Here is a 22582-nt window from a genome sequence, read left to right as displayed (position 1 = left end):
TGATCATTTATGCTACTGGATTCGTATTACATTATGCTTATCGAAAAAAATCCCACCATGAAATATAGGGCCAAAAAAGACCCATTAGTCATTCTTTCATCTCTTCTCCATCTGTACCTTATCATAAAAATGAATTGGATGAATATATTTAAATATCATAAATATTCAAAGTGTGGATTCAAAGTACCTATAGCAAGAAAATGAATTTCAAGTAATTTAAGCCAACCATTACAACTATAATTCTTGGGAAAATATTTATTGTCATCGATACACCCCATGACATAACTGTAATTAGTTATTAAACCCAAAACAGACATACAGGGAAAGAAGATGTTAAAATATTGAAGTTACTATTGCACCATCAACTTTAGCATTGTCAACTCACCCCCCATAACATGAGTTTGCATATTTGCTAATAGGTAGTGATGAGCGAATTTATTTCGGCAGGCATGGATTCGAAGCTATTTTCCGCATTTTGCCATTGGCAAATTGTTTTGCAAAACTTCCGTGAAAATTCGCCATGGAAAAATATGTCAAAATTGGGCACGTTCGCATCAAAATGGGTGCGGTCGCTCCAAAAAAGATGTGGGCGAGAAAAAAAGACGCAGGCAACAAAAAAGTCACACAACAAATGCGTTTCACTGATTTTTTTGCCGTCTCACTAATTTTCTTGTCGTTTTGTGAATTTTATGGCAAAGTGAAATGGGACAGATTCGCTCATCACAACTAATTGGGTCTTTTTTAAGAAAGTGCACAGATTCTGTAGCTATTGTAACTGTACTTTTAAAACGATATTTTTAATAAATAATTATTAAAAAAAATCTGTGTCTACGATGTAGTATGCAGATTGAAATAAACTAATGCAAAAATGTCTGAGATCAACTCCCTCAGGAAGATTAGTATATTCACACCCAAATCACTGATAATAAAGATAAAGAAACATTGCTTTTTCTAATATATCCAAATAATTATTAGAAATATATCAAGCAGATTCTACAAAACCCATCAGTGATATTAATATATTCAAGTATACTAAACTATTCCTAGCTCAAAATTTTCCATCTGCTTTCATTTGAAAAACAGCTGTAGCTGTTTCACTGGTTGCAAGAAAAAATTTGTTATATACTTACATTCATTTTCTCTTTATCAAAATGCTAAAATATTGTTTTCATTTAGCATACTTGTTTTATAGCTGCAATACAAATTTGTTCAGTCACTTAATATGTCCCTACTTTTAATTTATGTAATCTGGCTATGGTTTTATATTTATTACATATATTGTTAGCAAATGGGAGTTTCAGTACTTTGGTGAGATGCATAACTGCAAATACTATTGGTTGCATCTTAAATCATTGTTACATTTTTTTGGCAATTATCATTCTATGCTCTCTTCTGAATTATTTCTAGCATAAGATACTAGCAGTAGAACTTGATTTAATCTTTGCTCATCTTGATCTATTTTACTATCATAGACCCAGTATCCAAGTATCTTTATTTCCTACTTATCTGTGCTAAACAAGAGGTTATTTTGGATAATAAGCGCTGACATAATTATTTTTTATAAATCTGCTGGTTGGTGTAAATACTCTGGTGGTGGATTTGAACAACACAGCAATAAAAGCAATTTGAAACAAGCATGCAATCATGCTGCCTATATAGGAAATGACCCACAAACTAAATAAAAATGTAATTATATATTAAATCAGTAAGTAAACAAAGAGGTAGTGGTAGAATGAACACAAGACTGTAAAACTATGACACATGGCCACTGCTATGTTGTTTGTTCCCTTTTTTTGGAAAAAATAAAAATTGTCAAATTAAAAAAAAAAAAACTGATTGACTGAGGAAGGTGAGAGGTAACCTCTTGTCTTTTTCTTACTCCTTAACCTACCTCCTACAGCTGCAGTCTAATACCACCTTTCCACAACTCCAAGCTCACCCATTATTCTTATTATACATTTGTACCCAAGGAAGGAAGGTGAAACTGCTACTAGTGTGCTGCTCATGTGCTACCATAGATAAGGTGGTTCCCTTCAATGCCCCTTCCCTAAATAATCTGCTGCTCTTGTGCTATTATGCACCCCTACCTGCCTTGTACCCTGTCTGTCCTGTCAGTCATGCCCTACTTTTATCATATGACTCCAGAGGACTTCTTTTTTCCCAGTTACTTCCTAGAATGTAAATGTTTGAAGATAGAACTTTTTTTTATATTGTTTTTACTATAGGATGGGGGCAGCTCAAGGGATTCTTGTATGAAATGATCCTCATAGTGTTGCCTTATTTGTAATACTACAGTAGAAGGTTCAGCACCTTTCATGATCCAAGTTTTAAAAAAACCTTTATTTACAGCTTCTGTGACAATCATTATTACATTATGTTATTGTTTCCCACCATGCAGGCTTTATCAGCCCACCCCTTCAGGGGGAAGCAATTTTTCTGCTAAAGTGCCCTTTAACAAAAATATGTTATTTATAGAAGTAGAGTTTATAATCATTGTCATTTCTATTTGCATTTCTAACTAAACAGCATATGTAAAAATATTTAGATAGACTAATACATTACATGTAAAGTAATGTCTGGAAAATGTATATGTTGACCTTAAAAGCATAACTTTGCCTAACAATTACAGAAGTGCTAAGAGCCAACATACTGCATGAAACAGTGATAAGTTATTAAACAGATGAGTAATCTCCCTCTTTGTGAATAACATTGTAAATGAATTAGCTTTCCAAATTCACTGTTATTATTCTAAAACAGAACAACAACAAAATAAACACAATGACATTCTAAATGTCAGCTCTTATAGAACAGGAACATTTGGGCACTTTCTAGGTACTGCTGTGATATCAGAAACCAAGCTGGTTTTGAAAAAATCTTTTGGAGCATTAAAGCAGAACTTCAATTACACCACCTGCTAGGAAGTGCTAGTAAGATGTTTAACATCAGATGTTCCTTTTATTTAGTAGAGTTCATTGTAAACTTGTCCTAAAGTGAATTAAAACTATCACTTTTTCTCAACATGGGTTTGAGAACCTCACATAAGTCAATAAGTATGTTTCAAACTTGTTTAAGTAACATTATCTTAATCTTAATGTTAAATCTTATTCTCAAATCTTAAGGGTAACCATTTTTTTCAGTAATTTGTCCCAACAATAGAGAAATTAGGATGACAGTTACATCAATTATGGAGCTGTTAGGTGACACTGAAAGACTATCTGGGCCAGATTTAAAGATTATATTCCCCTAGGCCCCCCCACTGCTAGCACCCTGGGACACCACTTGCACCACTCCCCCCACCCCATCTCACCCACCCGCTGATCACAGCTTCCTCTTGTCACCTCTGCTCACTTCCACTGTCAAAATCTCCCACCCACTTCCCAATGGGGATTGCAGCCAGTGGACAGAATGCCACCCTAAGCTTTATGGCTTGCCCCCAGATCTGGGCCTGGTGACTGTAAATGTTAAATACTTTTTTATATGATTTAGAACAATGTAGTAACATTCTAATTTCATTAACTTAATCTTTTGTCAGGTTTAGGGCAGTAGTGGTGAAAATGGGTTTCAAACCAACAGGCTGACTGTAATTAACTGTCAGAACATAAACCTCTGTTGCCTTCTAAAAAGGACTTGTGAATCACATTAGTGTCAATATTAATTATACATTTGGGGGCACAGTTGTCTTTTCCATAAGGGTTTTCTATGATGAGTCTGGGACACAAATTTCATTTTGCAAACAGTTATTTCTGCTGTTGTTTTGCTTGATTGGTCTGGCTTAAACTTTCCTTAATGTCTGACTGATAAAAATGTGAATGGAGCTCTTAGCAGCAAGTTGTAGCTATAACTATTATGTCCCCGCTACTACGAACTAATTCAAACTTGTCATTCAGGCATTAAGCAAAGTTCAACCAAAAATAAGACTACAGAATAGAAGTAAGTGGGTTTCCAACTGGGTGCTCCAGTTTCCTCCTACAATTTAAAAATGTATAGGCAGGTAAATTGGCTTTTGACTAAATTCACCATAGTCTGTGTAAATGTGTGCTTTTACAAATAAATGTTGTAAAATCTCTGTAAAATGCTGAGGAAATCTGTTGGCGCTATATAAATAAAAGGAAATTTGAGCAGTAAAGCAGATTTGGGGGAGTTCTCCTCTCCAATCTTACATTGCACTGTATTGCATATTTCTCAGCTGAAAAGAGAGGGGGTGGATGATGAAGAGTGCTTAAATCAGCACTAGGTATTTATCCAGAGCATGCAGAAATTAGTTTTTTTTTTGTTTTAAAATACTCTAAAACCATTAAAATCAGAATGTTGATAAATGGGCTTCCCAGATGCCAATTGCAGGCAGAGTAGTTTGATTACCTCAAAGAGAATAACAGAAAAATCAGCAATCATATATGTTAATTGGACTCAGGCTTTACAGAAGCAGAAAGAATGACTGTTTTAATTAAATTAACAACACAATATTGTTGGAAATATATTGACACAAGCATCTACCAGACTGAAACCTCTCTATCAAAGGGACTTTCTAAATATTGATCCAAAGCAAGTTAAATATCATATATGAAATCAAATTGCAATGATAAAAGAAAATATTTTATAATTAGAGATGATATCAGAAGGTGCTTCACCTTTCCCACAAGCCAATACAAACTCTTTTAATATTGCATAAACTCAGTAGCCTGGGTTAAAGCCAAAACAGCATCTGCTACAGCAGCCAAAGTAAAATGAAAATGGAATGAACTAGAATGCTAGAATGAACTCATTCATTTGAATAATATCGGTCAACATGGGGCATGGTTGTGTTCAATAAAATTGGAAGTGATAAAAGTACTTTTCATTCCAATAAACTGTTCCTTTTAAGTGTCTGTTTAACCAACAATTTCTCCAGCTACTGTTTCTGATTCGTGTTATAAATAACATAGGTACTGATGAATTCTTCAAATACAAGCAGACTTATCAAAAGAAAAATGGGGTTGTTATCATAGTTCATCTTTTGCTATGCTACATGATTCATCAAGGGAAATATTCCATTATCTTTATGAGAAAAATGCTGATGCCAAACATGAGTCATGTTTTATACTTGAATATATTTTGATAAATATATTTTCCTTACTTTAGGCAATAATTTTTCCAATCTAAGTAGAAAATTATGTTCAGAAAAGCATTTTTCTAAGTTCAAGCTAAGAGGTACATTAGAAAATTAAGCACATCAAACTAGTGGTTTTAAAATATGAGTATTAATCATAAAATGTTGTAATGGTTTTAAAGCTTGTTGCAATTTAGGGCTAATAAAGCTATTTTTAAACTTTCCTTGTTTATGAAGCATTTTTAAACCTAACTACTTAACTTAACATGTCAAATGTAAAAAAACATTTACAAAAAAACATTAACACATGCAAATTGGGAAAATGTTGTACTTTCTCTTTAACCTTTTACATTACATTACTAAATGCAGCCTGCTGTTCAAAGAGGCAATACCATAATAACAACATCAAAGCAGGCTAAAAAAAAACATAAATAAAATAGCTCAGCCTAATGATATGCTTGCAATTATCTGCAAGTGTCACTGCCATAAGACTAAAGGCTCATGTACATCTTTACATGTTTTTAGGGTTTGAGTGTTACCCATATAGGGCAATTTAAATTCATATATGCATACCTATCATTCCCGAAGGGATTTTATTTTGCTGTATGCCAGTTTAGTTGAAGTTTTCATGTATAAAGATAAGCAATGCTAAATACATGCCTTAATCTGGTTGCTGTCTAGGCAACACTTTGAATTCTGTGTTGATTTGCATAGAGAGAGAAGATCTTTGTAACTCAGTTTCACAGTTCTGCATACAATCTGAGCAAAAGCTTTACAAAAAAATCTATATCTGTCACTAAGGTTAGTGCAAGAGACATCTCACTGTGAATATTAGTGGTCTCCAAGCCCTACAAATGACACAGAAACAGATAGACTAGCTCAGTGAGTATGTAGAGAAGCTGTATCTCTGCATGTTAAATTTACAGTAGCTGGGCACGCACAGATATATAATTTTTTTTTTTACATAATTTTTTGGGTATTTGTCGGGGGAAGTGATTACATATGAGGTCTGTCCAGTGTTTCAGGGAGAGTGTGCTTGTACCCATCCACTTTATTACTAAGGTCTTCTTAGCAGAAAATAGCAAGGATTTCCAAACCTCACGTTTGGTATTAGTTGGAACAATATAATCAGTTATACTATGTAGACAGACTTGCTTATGAATCCACATACTGTATTCTAGAATTTAACTTGTTAACTCTAATTCTTAGATATGACCCTAACACATTTAAGCTAAGAAGTATACTTCCCATTCAGCTGAGATGTATCGGGGTAAAAAAAAAGTGGAAAAAAGAAGAAATAGAGACTGCTCTCAAGCAGCAATTTTGGCTGGGGAGCTTACCCCGTTTATTATGCCAGTATACTTCAAAAAAAAAAATCAACATTTTTTTTTGGGGGGGGGGGCACTCCGTCCCTTTGTCAAGATAACCTCAAGAGAAGTAACAATGCTTAAAACAGTGATGAGACTCCACCCCCAATTAGGAGGTGACGAAAAGTGTGAAGAAAACCAACATTCAGAAAAAAAAAGGTTTTTTGGTGGGGGGGGGGGGTAATACAGAGGTGGTGCAGTTTCTTAAACTGAATAAACCTGTATTTGGTTGCAATCAGATGTTGATATGCTTTCAGGGTGCACAGGGAGACATTCAGATTAACTTTCAGTAATTGTTCTCTGGTAATGAATTGGACCTCTGGAGTGACATCCCCTAATCACTCTGATTCCATTGTGGGGTATGCATATGGCAGACCTGCACTGCATTGCTCCAAGTCATATATGGTGTGATTATGATTGGTTGGTTGATTTGTAAATCAAATTGCTTTCAGTATGGTAGGTATTTTAATTTGCTTGCTGAACCAGTGAGTGTGGGTTGCAATTGGAAAGGGTTGTTGAATGCTATTAATCTGAAGGAGTGTCACTTTGTCAATATACTTGGGAGAGTTGTGGAGGATGTATTTCTTAATATCTCTAGCTATCACTATCACTTTAAAAGGGGTCAACCCAGGAGATTAGGTGAGAATTTCTTGTGGACTGTTCGGACCCTGGTCAATATGGATATAATAGAATATAATCTGTAGAGAGGGAAATGCATTCTTCTATATTGCCTCGGATAAACCTTCTTGTTATTAGGTGATATTGGGAATGAATGAGAATCACAAGCCATTCAATTGCAAGGGCAAATATAAACAAATAAGACCCTCCCTGTTGCTCTTTATAAAGGAACAATTGTTGTGACAAGATGTTAGTCACTGTAACCTGTGATAATGGGGATAGATGTACTTGTAAATAAAAAAAACTTACGTACAGCCTAAATCGTTCAATCGTACCTCCAGCAGTGCTAAATGCTGTTAAGCAGAAACCCTGGCACTGCTTATAGTACCAATCTCTTTAATGAGCAGGAGACCTCTTTAGCAATGCCTTTCTAGGGCCCTGGAACCTACTGGAAAGTTCTTATCTTAGTGTATAAGCAAAAATGTATATGATACCTGGGGGGGTCACAGTTCTCCTTATCATGTTTCATGCCTTCCTAATACATTATATTCTGGAAGCAAAGAGTAAGTGGGGAGTTTCACAGGATCACATTGGTTGTGACCTATTACCACTGGTGGTCTTGATGTCAAAAATGGTTAGAAATCTGTAATATATCATTTCTTTATTGGATGTACCTGTTACTAACAGTAAGGCTTCTACTTTTTTTGAATGCATGTTTTATAATAAAAATACTAAATCGTACCAAGCGCATACCCTACTAAAATATTTTCTGGGAAGACTTCTAAATGATTAAATACAAAATACCTTATTGTACAGAAACAGCATACAGACTTTTGTGTATCCACTTTTACTTTTATTATTACATTGTAGAAGAAAAATCAAAGGAAAAACCACAAGAGAAGAAAGAAGTTCTCCCACAAGAAAAACCAGGTATAAGTTTCTACGTATACTTCTTATAATCATATCTGTTTTAAAGCATCGGTAATAATTTCTACAGATAGCACAGACCTAAAAGCAACTTTAATACACCCTGCCTTTTGGTTTTGCAGTGCAGGTTAGAATTAGCATTATCTTGGGTACTCTATTTGTACTGTAGAACCGCATCTATATACAGATCTGGATAGCTATTTACCATTAAGTACACCCAACACTATTTCAGAGTACACTTGCAGTAGGGGCCCTATAATTAATATCAATATGAAGTTTCCCTTCATATGAAGTTTTCATGTCATTTATGCTGCCTTAGCAAGATTCATTTTTTTTGTGCTGCTGTTGGGTAGCACCGCCAACCCAGTGTCCCATTAGCATCAGAGAATGGGCAAATCACTGAAACCAAAGATAGCCCTATTTACTGTGCTTGGTCATAATCATAAAATTACCCCTTTATTTAGAAATTACTGTATTTAAGAAGCCCAAACCACTGCTTGAAATCTAAATTAGTTGGTTCAGTTAGGGATATATATTCTGGAATAAGAAACGGAGGGTAACAATACCCCAAATACATTAAATACAGTGAGAGGCAGAAGGACATTTTTCCCCAAATACATTATATACATTAAGAGGGTATGGATTCTGGCACCTTGGACTCCCCCTACCACTCCAAAAAGCATATATACTGAAGCCTGGAAGGAGTTTTTGAAAACCTATAGATCAAAATTAACTTTTCTGTATTACTAAAAGAGTTCCTATGGTCTGCCTATGAGAACAGCACCCAAACAGGAAAAATGGAAACAAAAGTCATTTGAGGAATGGAAGACAGGGATTGTTGCCTAAGAAGACATACATTGTGCTTTGTCTGTTTCTGAAAGCACATTCTCTTTCAAAATGATCTAAGATGGCTGCCTACATACTCATTATTAAAGCAGCTGAAAAAATTTATTTGTTTGAGAATAGGGTACAACATATTTGTCACAGGACGGATGTATTTGGCACAGATAGAACCCCTTTAAAAGAATCAGTTCAAATCATTATTAACAAGGAGGGAGATTATGTAGATATGTTGACATGTAATCTGCCTGCCCTTTTATTTTATAAAATCCTCTAGTAGGGTACACATCAGTTTTTCTATTTCTCCACAGTGGCTGGAAATTTTCCCTGGAGCATCGGAGTTCATAGCACTGAAATGTAGAATTTCCAGTAAAACACATCCTTCAGCTTTTACTGATACAGGGAAGAAAGGACTGAAAACATAATTTTCTCCTACGCAGAGTGCAATGAAATTCCCAGCCACATAGTTTTACTACAAAAACAACCACCTTCACGTATTCAATGTAATAAATGTCTAATAATATTACATTTTGGATTGTTGTTCCACCAGTGATATTTATTACATTCCTCAAACCACTTTTACATACCGGTACTTATCCTCCAATTGGTTTCTTACAAACATCTTAGTAAATACCCTTTAAATAGCTGAACACCTAACATTCACACATTTCTATAAAAATATGTTATTATTTTTGGACAGCTTTTCATATTCCCTCCAAATACAAAGAATTTTTATGCTTCAGTAGGGTAACATTTGTCATCCTGAATAATATTTTTTTCCAATGGTTGTGCTACAGGAGAATTGAAAATATCATTACCAGAAAAGAAAGATATTCCTGAAACAAAGGAAACAGGTATGGTCAAGAAAGCAGAAAATATTTTTTAAATTGTTCAACAATTTACAGTCAACAATCTAGTCAGTATGTATTTATTGCCAAGAAACAATTTTTACTTAAATGTTCAGTATCTGTATGTAAGCTGGATACAGTTTATAATATATTCACTACTTTTTTGTTAAGTTTTCTTTAGTATTTGCATAAACTAGAAATGTTCTACTTTTTAAAAAATATTCACTTCTGTTAAGCATGAACAATGTTAAACAAAAGGACATAAAAAGTATCTTTGTATCCCTGTTTAAAGGGATGTGCAAAATGATCTTCACGGATCTGTATGTCTTAAAGATGATATATGTGACTTGTTTGTATATTATTTGTCGCGACTTTTTCATCGCCGCCGCGACTTTATTGTATTTTTCGCGCCTATTTCATCGCCATTGCAATTTTTTCGTATTGAGTGATTGTAAACGGTGGAAAAACCAATTCAATTTTTTCGCGACGGCAAGGAAAAAGTTGTGGAAAATATACGAAAAAGTCGCGATGCCAACGAAAAAGTCGCGGAAAAGTCGCGATGGCGAGGAAAAAGTCGCAAAAATACCAATCATTACGAAAGAAACGCATTCGGATGCCTTTGGACCGTTCGTGGATTAGTAAATCTGCCCCTAGGTTTAACCTAAAACAGAAAGTTCATAGACAGTTTTCAGAACACTCTGCATAAACTTAAATCAATTTTTTGGGGTTAAGATCCCCTTTCATTTTTACTACAACCATTACCAGTTAACAAGGTGCATAACGTTGATAGAGTTGTGTATTTATCTTCGAAGCTTGTCTGTTCAGGGACCCACACTCCATGTTTTAGATCCTTTTTGTATGTATGTATATTTATACAGCAATACTTATGCATGTAATGCTGTGTTCACATTAAATATTGCATAATGTTGTATATGTAGCCCTAGACATTATTTATAATACATGATTGGGAAACAGGCAATGCAAATATTTAAAAAATAAATATATAATTACAAAGAATGTTACATGTGTAAAGAAACACAGGAATATGTACTTACCTGCCCTATAGAGTAACAATTTACTTTTTGAAAATTTAAATTATTTGATTAAAATATAGTCTATGGGAGATGGTCTTCCACAGATAGCCTATGCGTAGCCAAGCCACAGATAGGCTGGCATACTGCAGTTCTTGAACTTTGCAATAGGTTGTCATTATTTGTTTTATGGTTTTTGAAGTATTTGCCTTTCTTTCCTGCCTCTTTCAACTTTTGACTGGGGGTCCCTGATGCCAGCAACCAAAATCTATTGCTCTGTGAGGCTACAATTGTAATGTTACTTTTTATTACTTATGTGCAGGCCCTCTCCTATTCATATAATCATCTCTTATGCAAACCACTGCCTGGTTGCTAGGATAATTACAACCCTAGCAACTAGTTTGTTGCAGAAATATCAAACTGGAGCTGCTAAACAAAAAGCTAAATATCTAAAAATCCCTACAAAAAATGAATACCAATTGCAAATTGCCCTAAAAACTCATCATACTCAAAGCTAATTTAAAGGGGAAATACTCTTTTAACACTGCAAGTGTGTGTGCCCTAGGCAGAGCACTGCATGCTGATCCTGTAACACCTTTGTAAATTCTTGGGGAAACAAAGCATAACTCTGAGGAAGTACTGAAGGTGCAAGGCACATACAATTTTTTACACAAATGCTGTTAAGTATTCTCACAATACGAGCAATATTAAGAAGCTAGTTTTAGAAAGTCAGCATTTAAGTGACCCTCCAAAGCCTGCTACCCTCAGGGAATGCGCTTGCATGCATACTGTCACCTTCCATCCATTACCACCATGTCTCTAATATTTTCCAACAAATGGGAATGCAGATTATTGGAGACATGATAGTAATGGATGTAAGGTGACAGTATGCATACAGGTGCATTCCCTGAGGGTAGCAGGGATTGGGTTTCCTAACTAGAAGGTGGAAGCATGGTTGGGGGATGCAGTTGTAAATCCTGCACCCTAGGCCAGTGTGAGTGTTACACCACTGAACACAACTTATGGAATACTACTGTCCTTATTTCAGGCTGCCCTGAATAAATATAGCAATCCAGAGACCTTTGTCACGACCTTTCTGACATGACCGCAACTTTTTTTTTTCTCACGCCAAATTTGTTAAAGTCAAATTTTTTTATCTGCAAATTTTTTCACAAAAGAATTCACCACTGCTGAAATGCAGAATTTAGCAGCAACACCATGCCTACAGGAAAAAAAATGCTAATCACAATTCATAACACTGCCAAAGTGTTTGAATGCAGATTTCATGTTGTCTTATGTGTATGTGTTTAAATATATATGACTTTGAAACAGAAAGGTTATGCATTATGTGATTATTTTATTCTTTGAGTTCCTAGAGTCAGCATGTTTACCAAAAATCTCTTCAACAGGCAACATTGAAAAGGAATGAATGACGCTTCCATATATATGTCAGTGTTATTCAGAGCAATTGCTTGTCTGTTTTTGTCAAGACAGTTCACTTTAAAATTCATTTCAGATTATTACTTTAATTAGTCTAAGGTTCCTTAATATCTTTGCAGCATTGATTGGCAGCACCTGTTAGGCAGAAGAGCTTTTCTGTGCTTTTTAATTGCCTCCTCTTTGAAGCGAACAGGAGCATTAGAGATTGGCAGGCAAATCATAATTGAAATGACTTTTAGAAGGATTCATACCGACTTATAAGTAGACATGGAGCGAAAATCAGCAACCAATTTAGAGCTGTATATGCCACCAAATCTGCGAATACATTAAAGATTAAAATACTGTATCTAACAGAAAGAAAAAGCTAGTTATCATACTGTGTTCATTATGTTTAACATTTAAAATATTTATTGGTAACATGGCAGAACTTACCCTGTTTGCTAAATTGTCTTGCAGTATATGAAAACAAAAATGGAAGACTTAACATTAAAGGAATACTGTCATGAGAAAACATCAGTTTCCCTTATCAGTTAATAGAGCTTATCTGGAAGAATCCTACATTGATATCTGTTTTTTTAAAAGCGTAAACATTTTTTTATATTTACTTTTGAAATTTCACATGGGGCTAGCCATACTCTTCATTTTGCATTGTGCCACAGCCACGTGACCTCTGCTCTGATAAAGTCACACTTTACTGTCCCGTTTTGCCGAAAAAATGCGCGTAACGGCAGAAAAATCAGAGAAACCACGCCTATTTTGACTTTTTTTGATGTGTGACTAATTTTATTGTGAATCAATTTGGCAACGGAAATTCGCTGCAAATCCATGCCTGTCGGAAAAATTCACTCATCACTAGTTATATCACCCCCCTCCCTTTCCCTCCCTGCTGCCACTCAGCAGAACAATGGGAAGGTAGCAATATAGCAGCTATGTGGTAGATATGAGAATAGTACTCAATAGTAAAAAGATCCAAGTCGTTTTTTTTTTGTACATCCACGTCTATTTTTAAGTGCCCTTTTGTACTTGCTTGATTTAACTGCTAAGTGGTTTATGGGAAATATGCAAAATACTATGGACAACAACATCTACTATTAAACAAGCTAAAAGAGCAAATTATGCAATGTTAGTACCAAAGCTTCTAAGAGATATGTGAAGAATACCCAGGAATAGTAGGAGCCATACTGTAGTTATTGCAATCAAAAGTACAACTGGAAAGGGAAGTTTGAGAACAAACTTTATGTTGGGTTAAAAAACGTGCAGTCACTGAATAAAATCTAATCTGTTGTTGGCTCTGCCCACTTTTTCTAACCTTGGACCACAGTTATATAGTAAAAACCATTGTGCAAAGTTTGGGGACCCTGATTTTAATAGTGACTGAATGGCAGCAATTTAAATTTCCCCACTGAAAGTCAATGAGTGACATCTGATTGGCGGTTGGTGGCTCCTCCCCCTTTTTCTAACCTGGAACTGCAGTTACCCAGTGACTAACTCTGCAAAGTTTAAGGACCCTAGGATTAATAGTTAAAGAATGGCAGCAGTTTTAATTTAAATCAATAAAAGTCAATAGGTAAATTGTGATTGGTGGTGGGTGGGCCCCCTTTTTCTAACCTTGAGTCGAAGTCACCCAGTGACAAACAGTGGGCACCCTGTCTTAAATAGTGTGAGGATTACAGCATTTTAAATTTAAACCAATAAAATTCAATGGATGAAATCTGATTGGCTGTTCGTGGATCAACCCACTTTTCCTATTTTTGAACTGCAGTCCCCAGTGACCAACTTTGCAAAGTTTGGGTAAAAAAATTGTGGGACAGCATTTTACACTTCATCATTGAAAGTAAATAGGTGAAATGTGATTGGCTTTTGATGACTCCGCCCATTTTTTCTAACTTTGAATCGCAAATACCCAGTGACTAACTTAGGAAAGTTTAACAACCCTGGAATTAATACTTAAATAATATCATCAGTTTAAATATAAACCAATGAAATTTAATGGGTGGAAATGGATTGGCTGTTGGTGGCTCTACCCACTTTTTCTAACCCTGAATACGTGCTGTGCAAAGTTTGGGAACCCTGACATAAATAGTGTGAGAAAGGCAGCATTTTAAACAAAAAAAAATCAATAGGTGGAGTCTGATTGGCTTTTGGTGGCTCCACCCACTCTTTAAAACCTAAAAATGCAGTCCCCTAGTGACTCTGGTGTTAATACTGTGAGAATGGCAGCAGGTTGAATTTCCCATTGAAAATCAATAGATTAATTCTTATTGGCTGTTGGTGGCTCCACCCACTTTTTCTAACTCTGAACTACAGATACCTGATGACTAGCTTTAACTAGCTTTTGCTTTAGCTTTAAAGAATGGCAGCAGTTTAAATTTCAATGTATGAAGTCTATAGGTGGCTGTTGTTGGTCCCACCCACTTTTTTAATCTTGGAACGTAGTCACCCAATGACAAACTGTGCAAAGTTTGGGGACCCTGACATTAAATATGTGAGAATGGCAGCAGTTAAAATTTCCCCTCTGAAAACAATGAAAGAAATGTGATTGGCTTTTGGCCTTCTAACCTTGAGTACATAGTCACCCAGTGACTGACTGTGCAAAGTTTGGGATCCCTGGAATCAAACTGATAAAGTTCAATAGGTAAAATCTGATTGGCTATTGGTGGCTCCGCCCACTTTTCAAACCTAAAGCTGCAGTCCCCTTGTGACCAACTGTGAAAAGTTTGGGGACCCTAGTCTTAATACTGTGAGAATGGCAGCAGGTTGCATTTCCCCCATTGAAAGTCAATAGATTAATAAAGAAATAAAAGGTAATAAAAACACATCCAGATTATAGGGAGGACTGGAGAAAATGGAGTTTACGGATTATTTAAAATGAGGCTTGTGCGTTAATATTATCTTCTTTGGGCAAATGTGACAGTCTTAATACCTGGAACCAGCACTAGCCAATTCCCCCCATAAGTAGTACCATGCTTCTAAAGTCAGACAAAAATCAAGACTGTTCCTTTTTTTTACTGTCCACAAAAAAATCCATCTATAGGTATGTACATATAATAATAATAATAATAATAATAATAAAAAACACTTTAAAGAACATCCATTGATTTTTGTGATTTTTAAAGCATTTGATAAATTTTCCCCTAGTTTTGCAAAATTATCATTGAAAACGGGATGCATTCATCACTAACATTTTATAGCTAGGTCGGTGCTGTCCAACTGGTAGCCCGCAGGCATCATCTGGCTCGCTCCCCCCTCTGTGTGACCCTCCCCACCTGTCTGGCTGCTGTGACTGCTCACCTTTGTGTAAGCGTTAAATGATATCAGTAATTAGATCATCTGGCCCCTTGTTCACACCTCAGGCTCAGACTGTAAGCACCCAAATTGTTCACCTGTTCACACCTCAGACTGTAGGAGCAATGCCAGCATTGTATGTAGTATGTACTGCCTGCCCTATGCTGCCTTGTGTGTATGGCACACACAGGCAGCACAGGTCAGGCAGAGTATGGCACACACAGGCAGCATAAGGCAGGCAAAGTAAGGCACACACAGGCAGGGTAGGGCAGGCAGAGTTTTGCACACACAGGCAGCATAGGGCAGGCAGAGGATAGCACACACAGGCAGGGTATGGCCGGCAGAGTATGGCACACACAGGCAACATAGGGCAGGCAGAGTATGGCAGACAAAGGCAGGGTAGGGCAGGTAGAGTATGGCACACAAAGGCAGCATAGGGCAGGCAGAGTATTCAAGTATTCCTACTGTACCTTGCTGTGTGTGCCATACTCTGCCTGCCCTATGCTGCCTGTTGGAGATTAACCTGGCAGGGGTTTGTTAGTTTTTAGAAATCGTCATTATATTTTCCCTAAGGTGTGTAATTATATTCTGGGGGTTATTGTGCTATCCACAGGGGAAGAGAAGGCATAAGGATTTAGGGGTATGTCTTATTATAACACAATAAAATTCTTTCACATATGAATGAAGGGTGATATCCATACAGTGAGCACCAACCATTTGGGTTTTTGCTGCACTACCACCATTAATGTGGGTATGGTCTTAATAGCTCTTGTGGTGTGGTGGGCCACCATGTAGGCCAGAAAAAGTCTGTCCCTTGGTACCACACAAGTTGGACAGCACTGAACTAGATAAAAGCTAATAGGTAATTCATTATATAGTACTAGTATGCTGCCAGACTTTAATTGTGTTGATTTTGCTTGTTACCATTATTTGTGTTGCAATATTATAGACATTTGTTAGAGATTTAACAGAATCTGCATTAGTTTTACAGATAATATTTACAGATAATATTAGTGCAGAAACTATGGAAAGGAATGTTATTTTTTTACTCTGATAATGAAGGTAATGTAATAAAATTTACTGAATGGCAACCCATAGCAACCAATCAGCAGGTAGCATTATCTGGTCAGCTGATTAAAACCAAAATATAATGACAGCACAAATATTAAACATAGTAACATAGTTAGCACAAATATTAAACCAAGGTACTTAAGTGTAACAGTCAGCGTCGGATTTCAGTTTTGGGCGCCCCGAGGCCTCCCCCATTCTCCACCCTCCTAAGGATCACTTGTGCATGTACATGCTTTTCTGCTTCTTAGTTAGTGGGTAATCATTCAATAAACGATGCTTTATAAGTGAAGTTATATGTATTTCTCTTTGGTACTCAACCCAAAAAATGCTAATAATTACAAAGAAAATATATTAATATATTTCCAAAATAAATCGACTTAATAAAAATAAATCGAGTTAAATTATTTTTTTAGCTATTCCTGTATTTTACATTATACTTTTTAATTTTTCTATTCTTTAAAGAAAATATTACATATTTTAATATTTCACCTTTGCTTTGGTGGTCTTATCTTAGTTTACCTGCCGTTTCTCTCAGAGTCATTGAAATTATCTTGTGCAACTGCTGTAAGAGTGATAAAATTCAGATGGCATATTTTCATCAACATTTCTGTTTGTGATGGTTTCTGAGGCTTGATGTTGTCAGTCATTGCTTGTGAGAGTTTTGTAGTGACTTGGAAACAGCTTAGTCTGATGAAAATAACATGCAGTAGCTAAGATTTGTTCTGCTTCTAAATGCTTAGTTTGCTTCAAAAACAGTATGTCTACAGATGTAAGTAAGATCAAATAGGCAGGGGGAACAGTATTCTTTTCTGCCTTTTCTCTAATATGCACAACTAGCTCTATTGCTTAAAAAGAAGGATTACTATTTAAAGATCGTACATGGACATGTTTGAATTTTAATTGTGTTTTAGAGACACAGACGAATGCATACCAATTAAGTGTGATACAGCAGAGATGGTTGTACAACTTGATGGCCAATTTGAAGGTTAATTTTGAGCAAAAGTGATGTAGGTTTGCTGGTTTTAATTTAGAGGGAGATTTACCACTGTTGCTGTTTGCGCTGTACTGTACTAAATGTGGATTTTGCAAATCAGGCCTGCATTTGTGCCAGCATCTATAGCAACATATTTAAATACATTTTTATTGTATGTATATATATATATATTTTTTTTTATTTTTTTTTCAGTATCACTGACATTTTTTTTAATGTATCACTGACATCATTACTTATGGTTACAATCCTTGAATAATGGCACTGCTGCAAAGTCTCAAGTTATAAAGTAGATTGTGTCCTCTATAGTACTAATGCACTGAACCCCGGAATCAGTTTGGGACTTGCCCGAATCCGAGCCATTTTTAGCAGGCCAAACTGCACCTGAACCTTATGTAATAGGGACAAAAGCCCGGGCTTTTCCTTTTCATATACTGCACTTCTGGCTTCTTCTTCCAGGTTTGGATTCAGTTTGGTATTTGGCTGAATAAATTAAATTTTAAATAATAGAATGAATTATTTGCAATTTACACAATGTAATTTAGTGATAAATTTACACCATAAAAATCATGACAGAATCCCTTTAACATTCCCAAATCTAATATACTGTACTGTAGGTGAACACATGCCATGTGGGGAAAAAGAGGACTGTGCTTTATTTTGTACATTGTTAAATAAACCTGGAGACTTATGCAAAGAAGATATTATTTTGTGTGTTATTAAGCTTTGCCAGTGCCACTACCTTTTCAAAGCTGTGCCATCCAAGGTGCCTCTGCTCTTTTATTCTAAGCAGTCTAGTCTTAAATCTTGTACACAAGTGAAAAAGTGAAAAAGTTACAATTGTTCTGAAAGTTTGTGAAACCTTTAAAATGGTCTATATTTTCATATGAATGTGACCTAAAACATCATCTGATTTTCATACAAGTCCTAAAAGTAGATGAAGAAAACTTAGTTAAGCAAAAAAAAAAAAAAAAACTATATTATTCATGTATTTATTGAAAACAAATGATCCAAAATTATTTCTACATGTGACAAAAGTAAGTGAATTTTTAGGATTATCATTTAATTTGAAGGTGAAATCAGAGACTGGTGTTTTCAGTCAATGGGATTACAATTAGGTGTGAATGGGGATTCAACAAAGCCTAATCTCACATACAACACATTTGTGAATGTGTATCATGACTTGAACAAAGGAGGTGTCTGAGGACCTCAAAAAGGTTACAATAAACTCTCTAAAGAGTTTGGACTCCAATCAACAGTCATACAGATTGTGTACAAATGGTTGAACTTCAAGACAATTGTTACCCTACCCAGAATTGGTTTACCATCAAAGATAATTGCAAGGCGTCTAATAGTCCGAGAGGCTATTAAGGAACCCAGGTTAACATCTAAACAACTGGAGGCCTGTCTCACATTGGTGAATGTTGATGTTCAGAGTCCACCATCAGGAGAACACTGAACAGCAATGATGTATATGAAAGGTTATCAAGAAGAAAGCCACTGCTCTCCCCCAAAAATATTGCTGACCATCTACAGTTTGCTAAAGATCATGTGGACAAACCAGAAGAATACTGGAAAAATGTTTTGTGGGCAGATGAAGCTAAAATAGAACTTTTTGGCTTAAATGAGGAGCGTTACATTTGATTTAAAAAAAAACCAAAAGACACTGCTTTCCAGCATGAGAACCTTATCCCATCTGTGAAACATGGTGGTGGGAGCATTCTGTCGTTAAATGAATGTTGTTAAATGCTGAGAGCACGATTCACTTACTTTTGCCACATGCATTTACAAATACATCTACATATATAAGAAGAATACTGTTCGAAATGTTGGAGTTTTTTTCAATAAACGTATTTTCTTTTGCACCACATCACTGAGCGTGTGGTACTCTCTCTCTTTCACCACATGTTTCTAAAAGCTTGCAAGAGTTTTAGATTTACAAGTAAATCTACATCTCTCTCTCTCTATATATATATATTTATATATATATATATATATAATATCAAAGTTGGTCGGCACTCACGATAAAGAGATTTGTGGTGCCTGGGTGCAGTCCATAGGGAAGAAAATACAAACAGCAATTAGCGAAGGATCCGCACTCACAGGACTTACGTGCAAAGAGCAGCGGTTTCTTTGGATCTTACTGTACTGCACATGCACACACCTTTAACCAGCACAAGGCATACAAGGACATAGGGAGAACAATGGCATTGTGTTGGTCTAGAGAAAAGTAATTTGAGTCTATGGTAAAAAAGTAGCAATTTTACTAACTGGAGGATGTAATAGTAAACCCTTTCCATTGTTTTAAGCTTTCATTTTGCTTTAAAAATGTGCGTTTCTATATTTTATAACAACAAACTCAACATTTCATTTTTAGATGTTAATATCAAATTTGATAAGCTGAAAAAAGTTATATTTTTCTGTTCCATCTTTTATTGTGGGTAACTTTTGCAATATATGCTATTCTTGTTTCTCTGTCACATTTAATAAAAGAACAAACTGTAATATCTGAATATGTACAGCCCTCCAAACATCAAACGTACAAGTAATAAACTTGATATGAAACTGAAGCAGTTCTTCCCTTAACTTAACCTTTCTTTTCTTAGTCTTAGAGGAGGTGACAATTCATGAAGCTGAAGACGAATGCCCAAAGGAAGATTATGGTAAAAAGTTTTGGATGTTTTTTGGCTGTGTGTATATCATTTAAAAGATGCAAGAATCCTAAAATATATTAGATATTCTTGCAAAGGCCAATAATGGAAATCTGAATAAAATAATGTTAGAATTACAGCAGAGGCATTTATAGCATATAAAAAACAGCCTAAAACAATGATTTATTACATCTAATATTCAATTTTAATTGTTTTCCCAAGAACAAGTTACACCTCAAGCTACTGAAAAAGAACCCCCAAAAGTCATGCAAGGTAAAAACATCACATTTCCATATATTGTATAGTGGTATGGTTTTTTTGTAAAGGTATGGGATCTATAAAAGCCACTTTAGACTTTATTTTAATTAAATAATTCACATTTTTAAAAATAATTTCCTGTTTCTCTGTAATGATAAAAAAGTATGTTGTACTTTATACTAATGGTTTTATTTAATGTTTTAAAGTTTTTCAGTAGACTTAGGGGCACATTTACTAATCCACGAATCCGAATCACAAATGGGAAAAAATCGTATTGGAAACAAAAATTTCGTAAGATCGCAAATATCACTAAAACGATAAAATCGTATTAGTCACGATAATATCGTATTGGCGATCCGAAAGTCACAAAATTTTCGTACCGAACAATTGTAAACAGCGGTAAAACCTTTCCGATTATTTCGTGCAAACGTCCGAAAAAGTTGTGCGGCGTCCAAAAAAGTTGTGCGCCGTACGAAAAAGTCGTGCACCGTACGAAAAAGTCGTGCGGACGCCCGAAAAAATCGGCGAAAATACACTCGGAGCGTTCGCATGACCGATCGAGCGTTCGTGCTTTTGTAAATGTGCCCCTTAGAGTGGGGAAATCAAAATTACAGAAAGATCCCTTATCCGGAAAACCTAATATCCTAAGCATTCTGGATTATAGGTCATATACCTGTATAATATCACACAATTAATTCACGGGAGCACTTACCAGTGAGCTTAATTTGTGCTACATGTATGCCGGTTCCCAGACAACATCATAGATTCTGTGTCAGAAGATATGGAGCACCAAAAAAAAAAAAAACAGTTAATTAAAAGTCCCAACTATATTAAAACTGTAGTTGCATACAAAGTAGTGCACCATACACTTAACGTGTTTTATGGTGTCCCACCATCACTTCAGAAGCAAGAAGTGGCAGGATGCTACAAAACACGTTAAGTGCATGTCCACTACTGTATATGCACCTACAATTTTAATATGGTTCAATAAATGTGACTTTTAATTGACAGCTTTATTTTTAGTGCTCCTTATCTTCTGATACAGCATATACCTGTATATGTTTATAGTTCTAGTAACTGAAAACAGTGTTTCATTGCATACATAATGTATAAGGTGGGGATGCAGTGAATTCAGGATTTGATTTGGGATTTGGCCAAGATTCTGCCTTTTTCAGCAGATTTGGTTCAGTATTCGGCCAAATCTTTTACAAAGGATTCAAGGTTCAGCCAAATCCAAAAATAGGGGATTCAGTGCACCCCTAGTATGAGGTGGATTTATTGAATTAGAAAGATTTAATTTAGTTAGGTTGTTACATAACTCCTAACACTCTCATGTTCCAAATCTTTATAATTATGGCCAGGATGCAGTCCACAAATTACCATAACCATTATGTGCATCATTTGTGACAGACTGTTATTAGGATGACATTGGATTAACCCTTTTTGTAGGATATGGCAAACAAAGCATAGAAATCATCTCTGCAAGGAAGACGGTGGGTGTTCTAGATGGCTAGGTCTTTTTACCCATAAACATTTAGCATAATTCTCTTTCTGAAGCCTTGATACTTTACATACTACAGATTATACTGTCAATTCTTCAGATCACAAATAAGTATGCATTATACAAAAATACACAAGTCATTAAGATGAACAAAATAACTTGATACGTTTTTAAAAGGCACAAGGTTTGGTATTAGAACTTAAATAGGATTTGTAAACGTTAAACCTTTTTTATTTTTGTCTGACCAGTCAATACTATTATTGCTCAAAAACAAAAAATACAGAAGGGCAGCAAATCTGCCCCTTAATTTCAGATTGAAACAGTTACTCCCTTCTGCACTATGTGCAATTAAATGCTAATGAGGTGTAGAGCCAGGTAGTCTTCAAAGGTCATAAAGGGTTTATTGAAAGAGGTTAAGTTAAAAGGGAAGACATGCAGTTGGCATATATTTATATAAATGAGAACATAATTTTACTTTTTCTTTAAAAAGTTTATGACATACTTTTATGTACAATACTTTAATAATAAATACTAAGAAACACAAAAATATTTTCTTTTCATACATTGTATAACTAATTCCGTCTTAGGTCAGACCTTGCTGTTTTCTGCCCAAGGAAAAACACAGACTGATACACAGCCTGACCACTTATAAGGAGTAGTTTATTAAT

At 35.4% G+C, this 22582-nt stretch overlaps 1 protein-coding gene across 50 annotated transcripts in view; it reads left to right on the top strand.

Annotated features, from left to right (window-relative positions):
• The window catches only part of trdn (triadin), a 245141-nt gene that overhangs the window by 119987 nt on the left and 102572 nt on the right, over positions 1 to 22582 (top strand). For 48 of the 50 annotated variants that reach the window (XM_031902115.1, XM_031902106.1, XM_031902107.1 and 45 more), the window contains 4 exons: positions 7942 to 8001; positions 9636 to 9692; positions 20111 to 20167; positions 20378 to 20428. In XM_031902115.1, coding sequence (XP_031757975.1) covers positions 7942 to 8001; positions 9636 to 9692; positions 20111 to 20167; positions 20378 to 20428 — 225 coding nt within the window. The remainder of the gene's footprint in view (positions 1 to 7941; positions 8002 to 9635; positions 9693 to 20110; positions 20168 to 20377; positions 20429 to 22582) is intronic. The other 2 variants (XM_031902108.1, XM_031902090.1) reach the window with 1 other exon arrangement.

Source organism: Xenopus tropicalis, chromosome 5 (genome assembly GCF_000004195.4).
Source record: "Xenopus tropicalis strain Nigerian chromosome 5, UCB_Xtro_10.0, whole genome shotgun sequence".
Taxonomy (NCBI): Eukaryota; Metazoa; Chordata; class Amphibia; order Anura; family Pipidae; genus Xenopus; species Xenopus tropicalis.
This window is presented reverse-complemented; position numbering and strand designations above follow the sequence as displayed.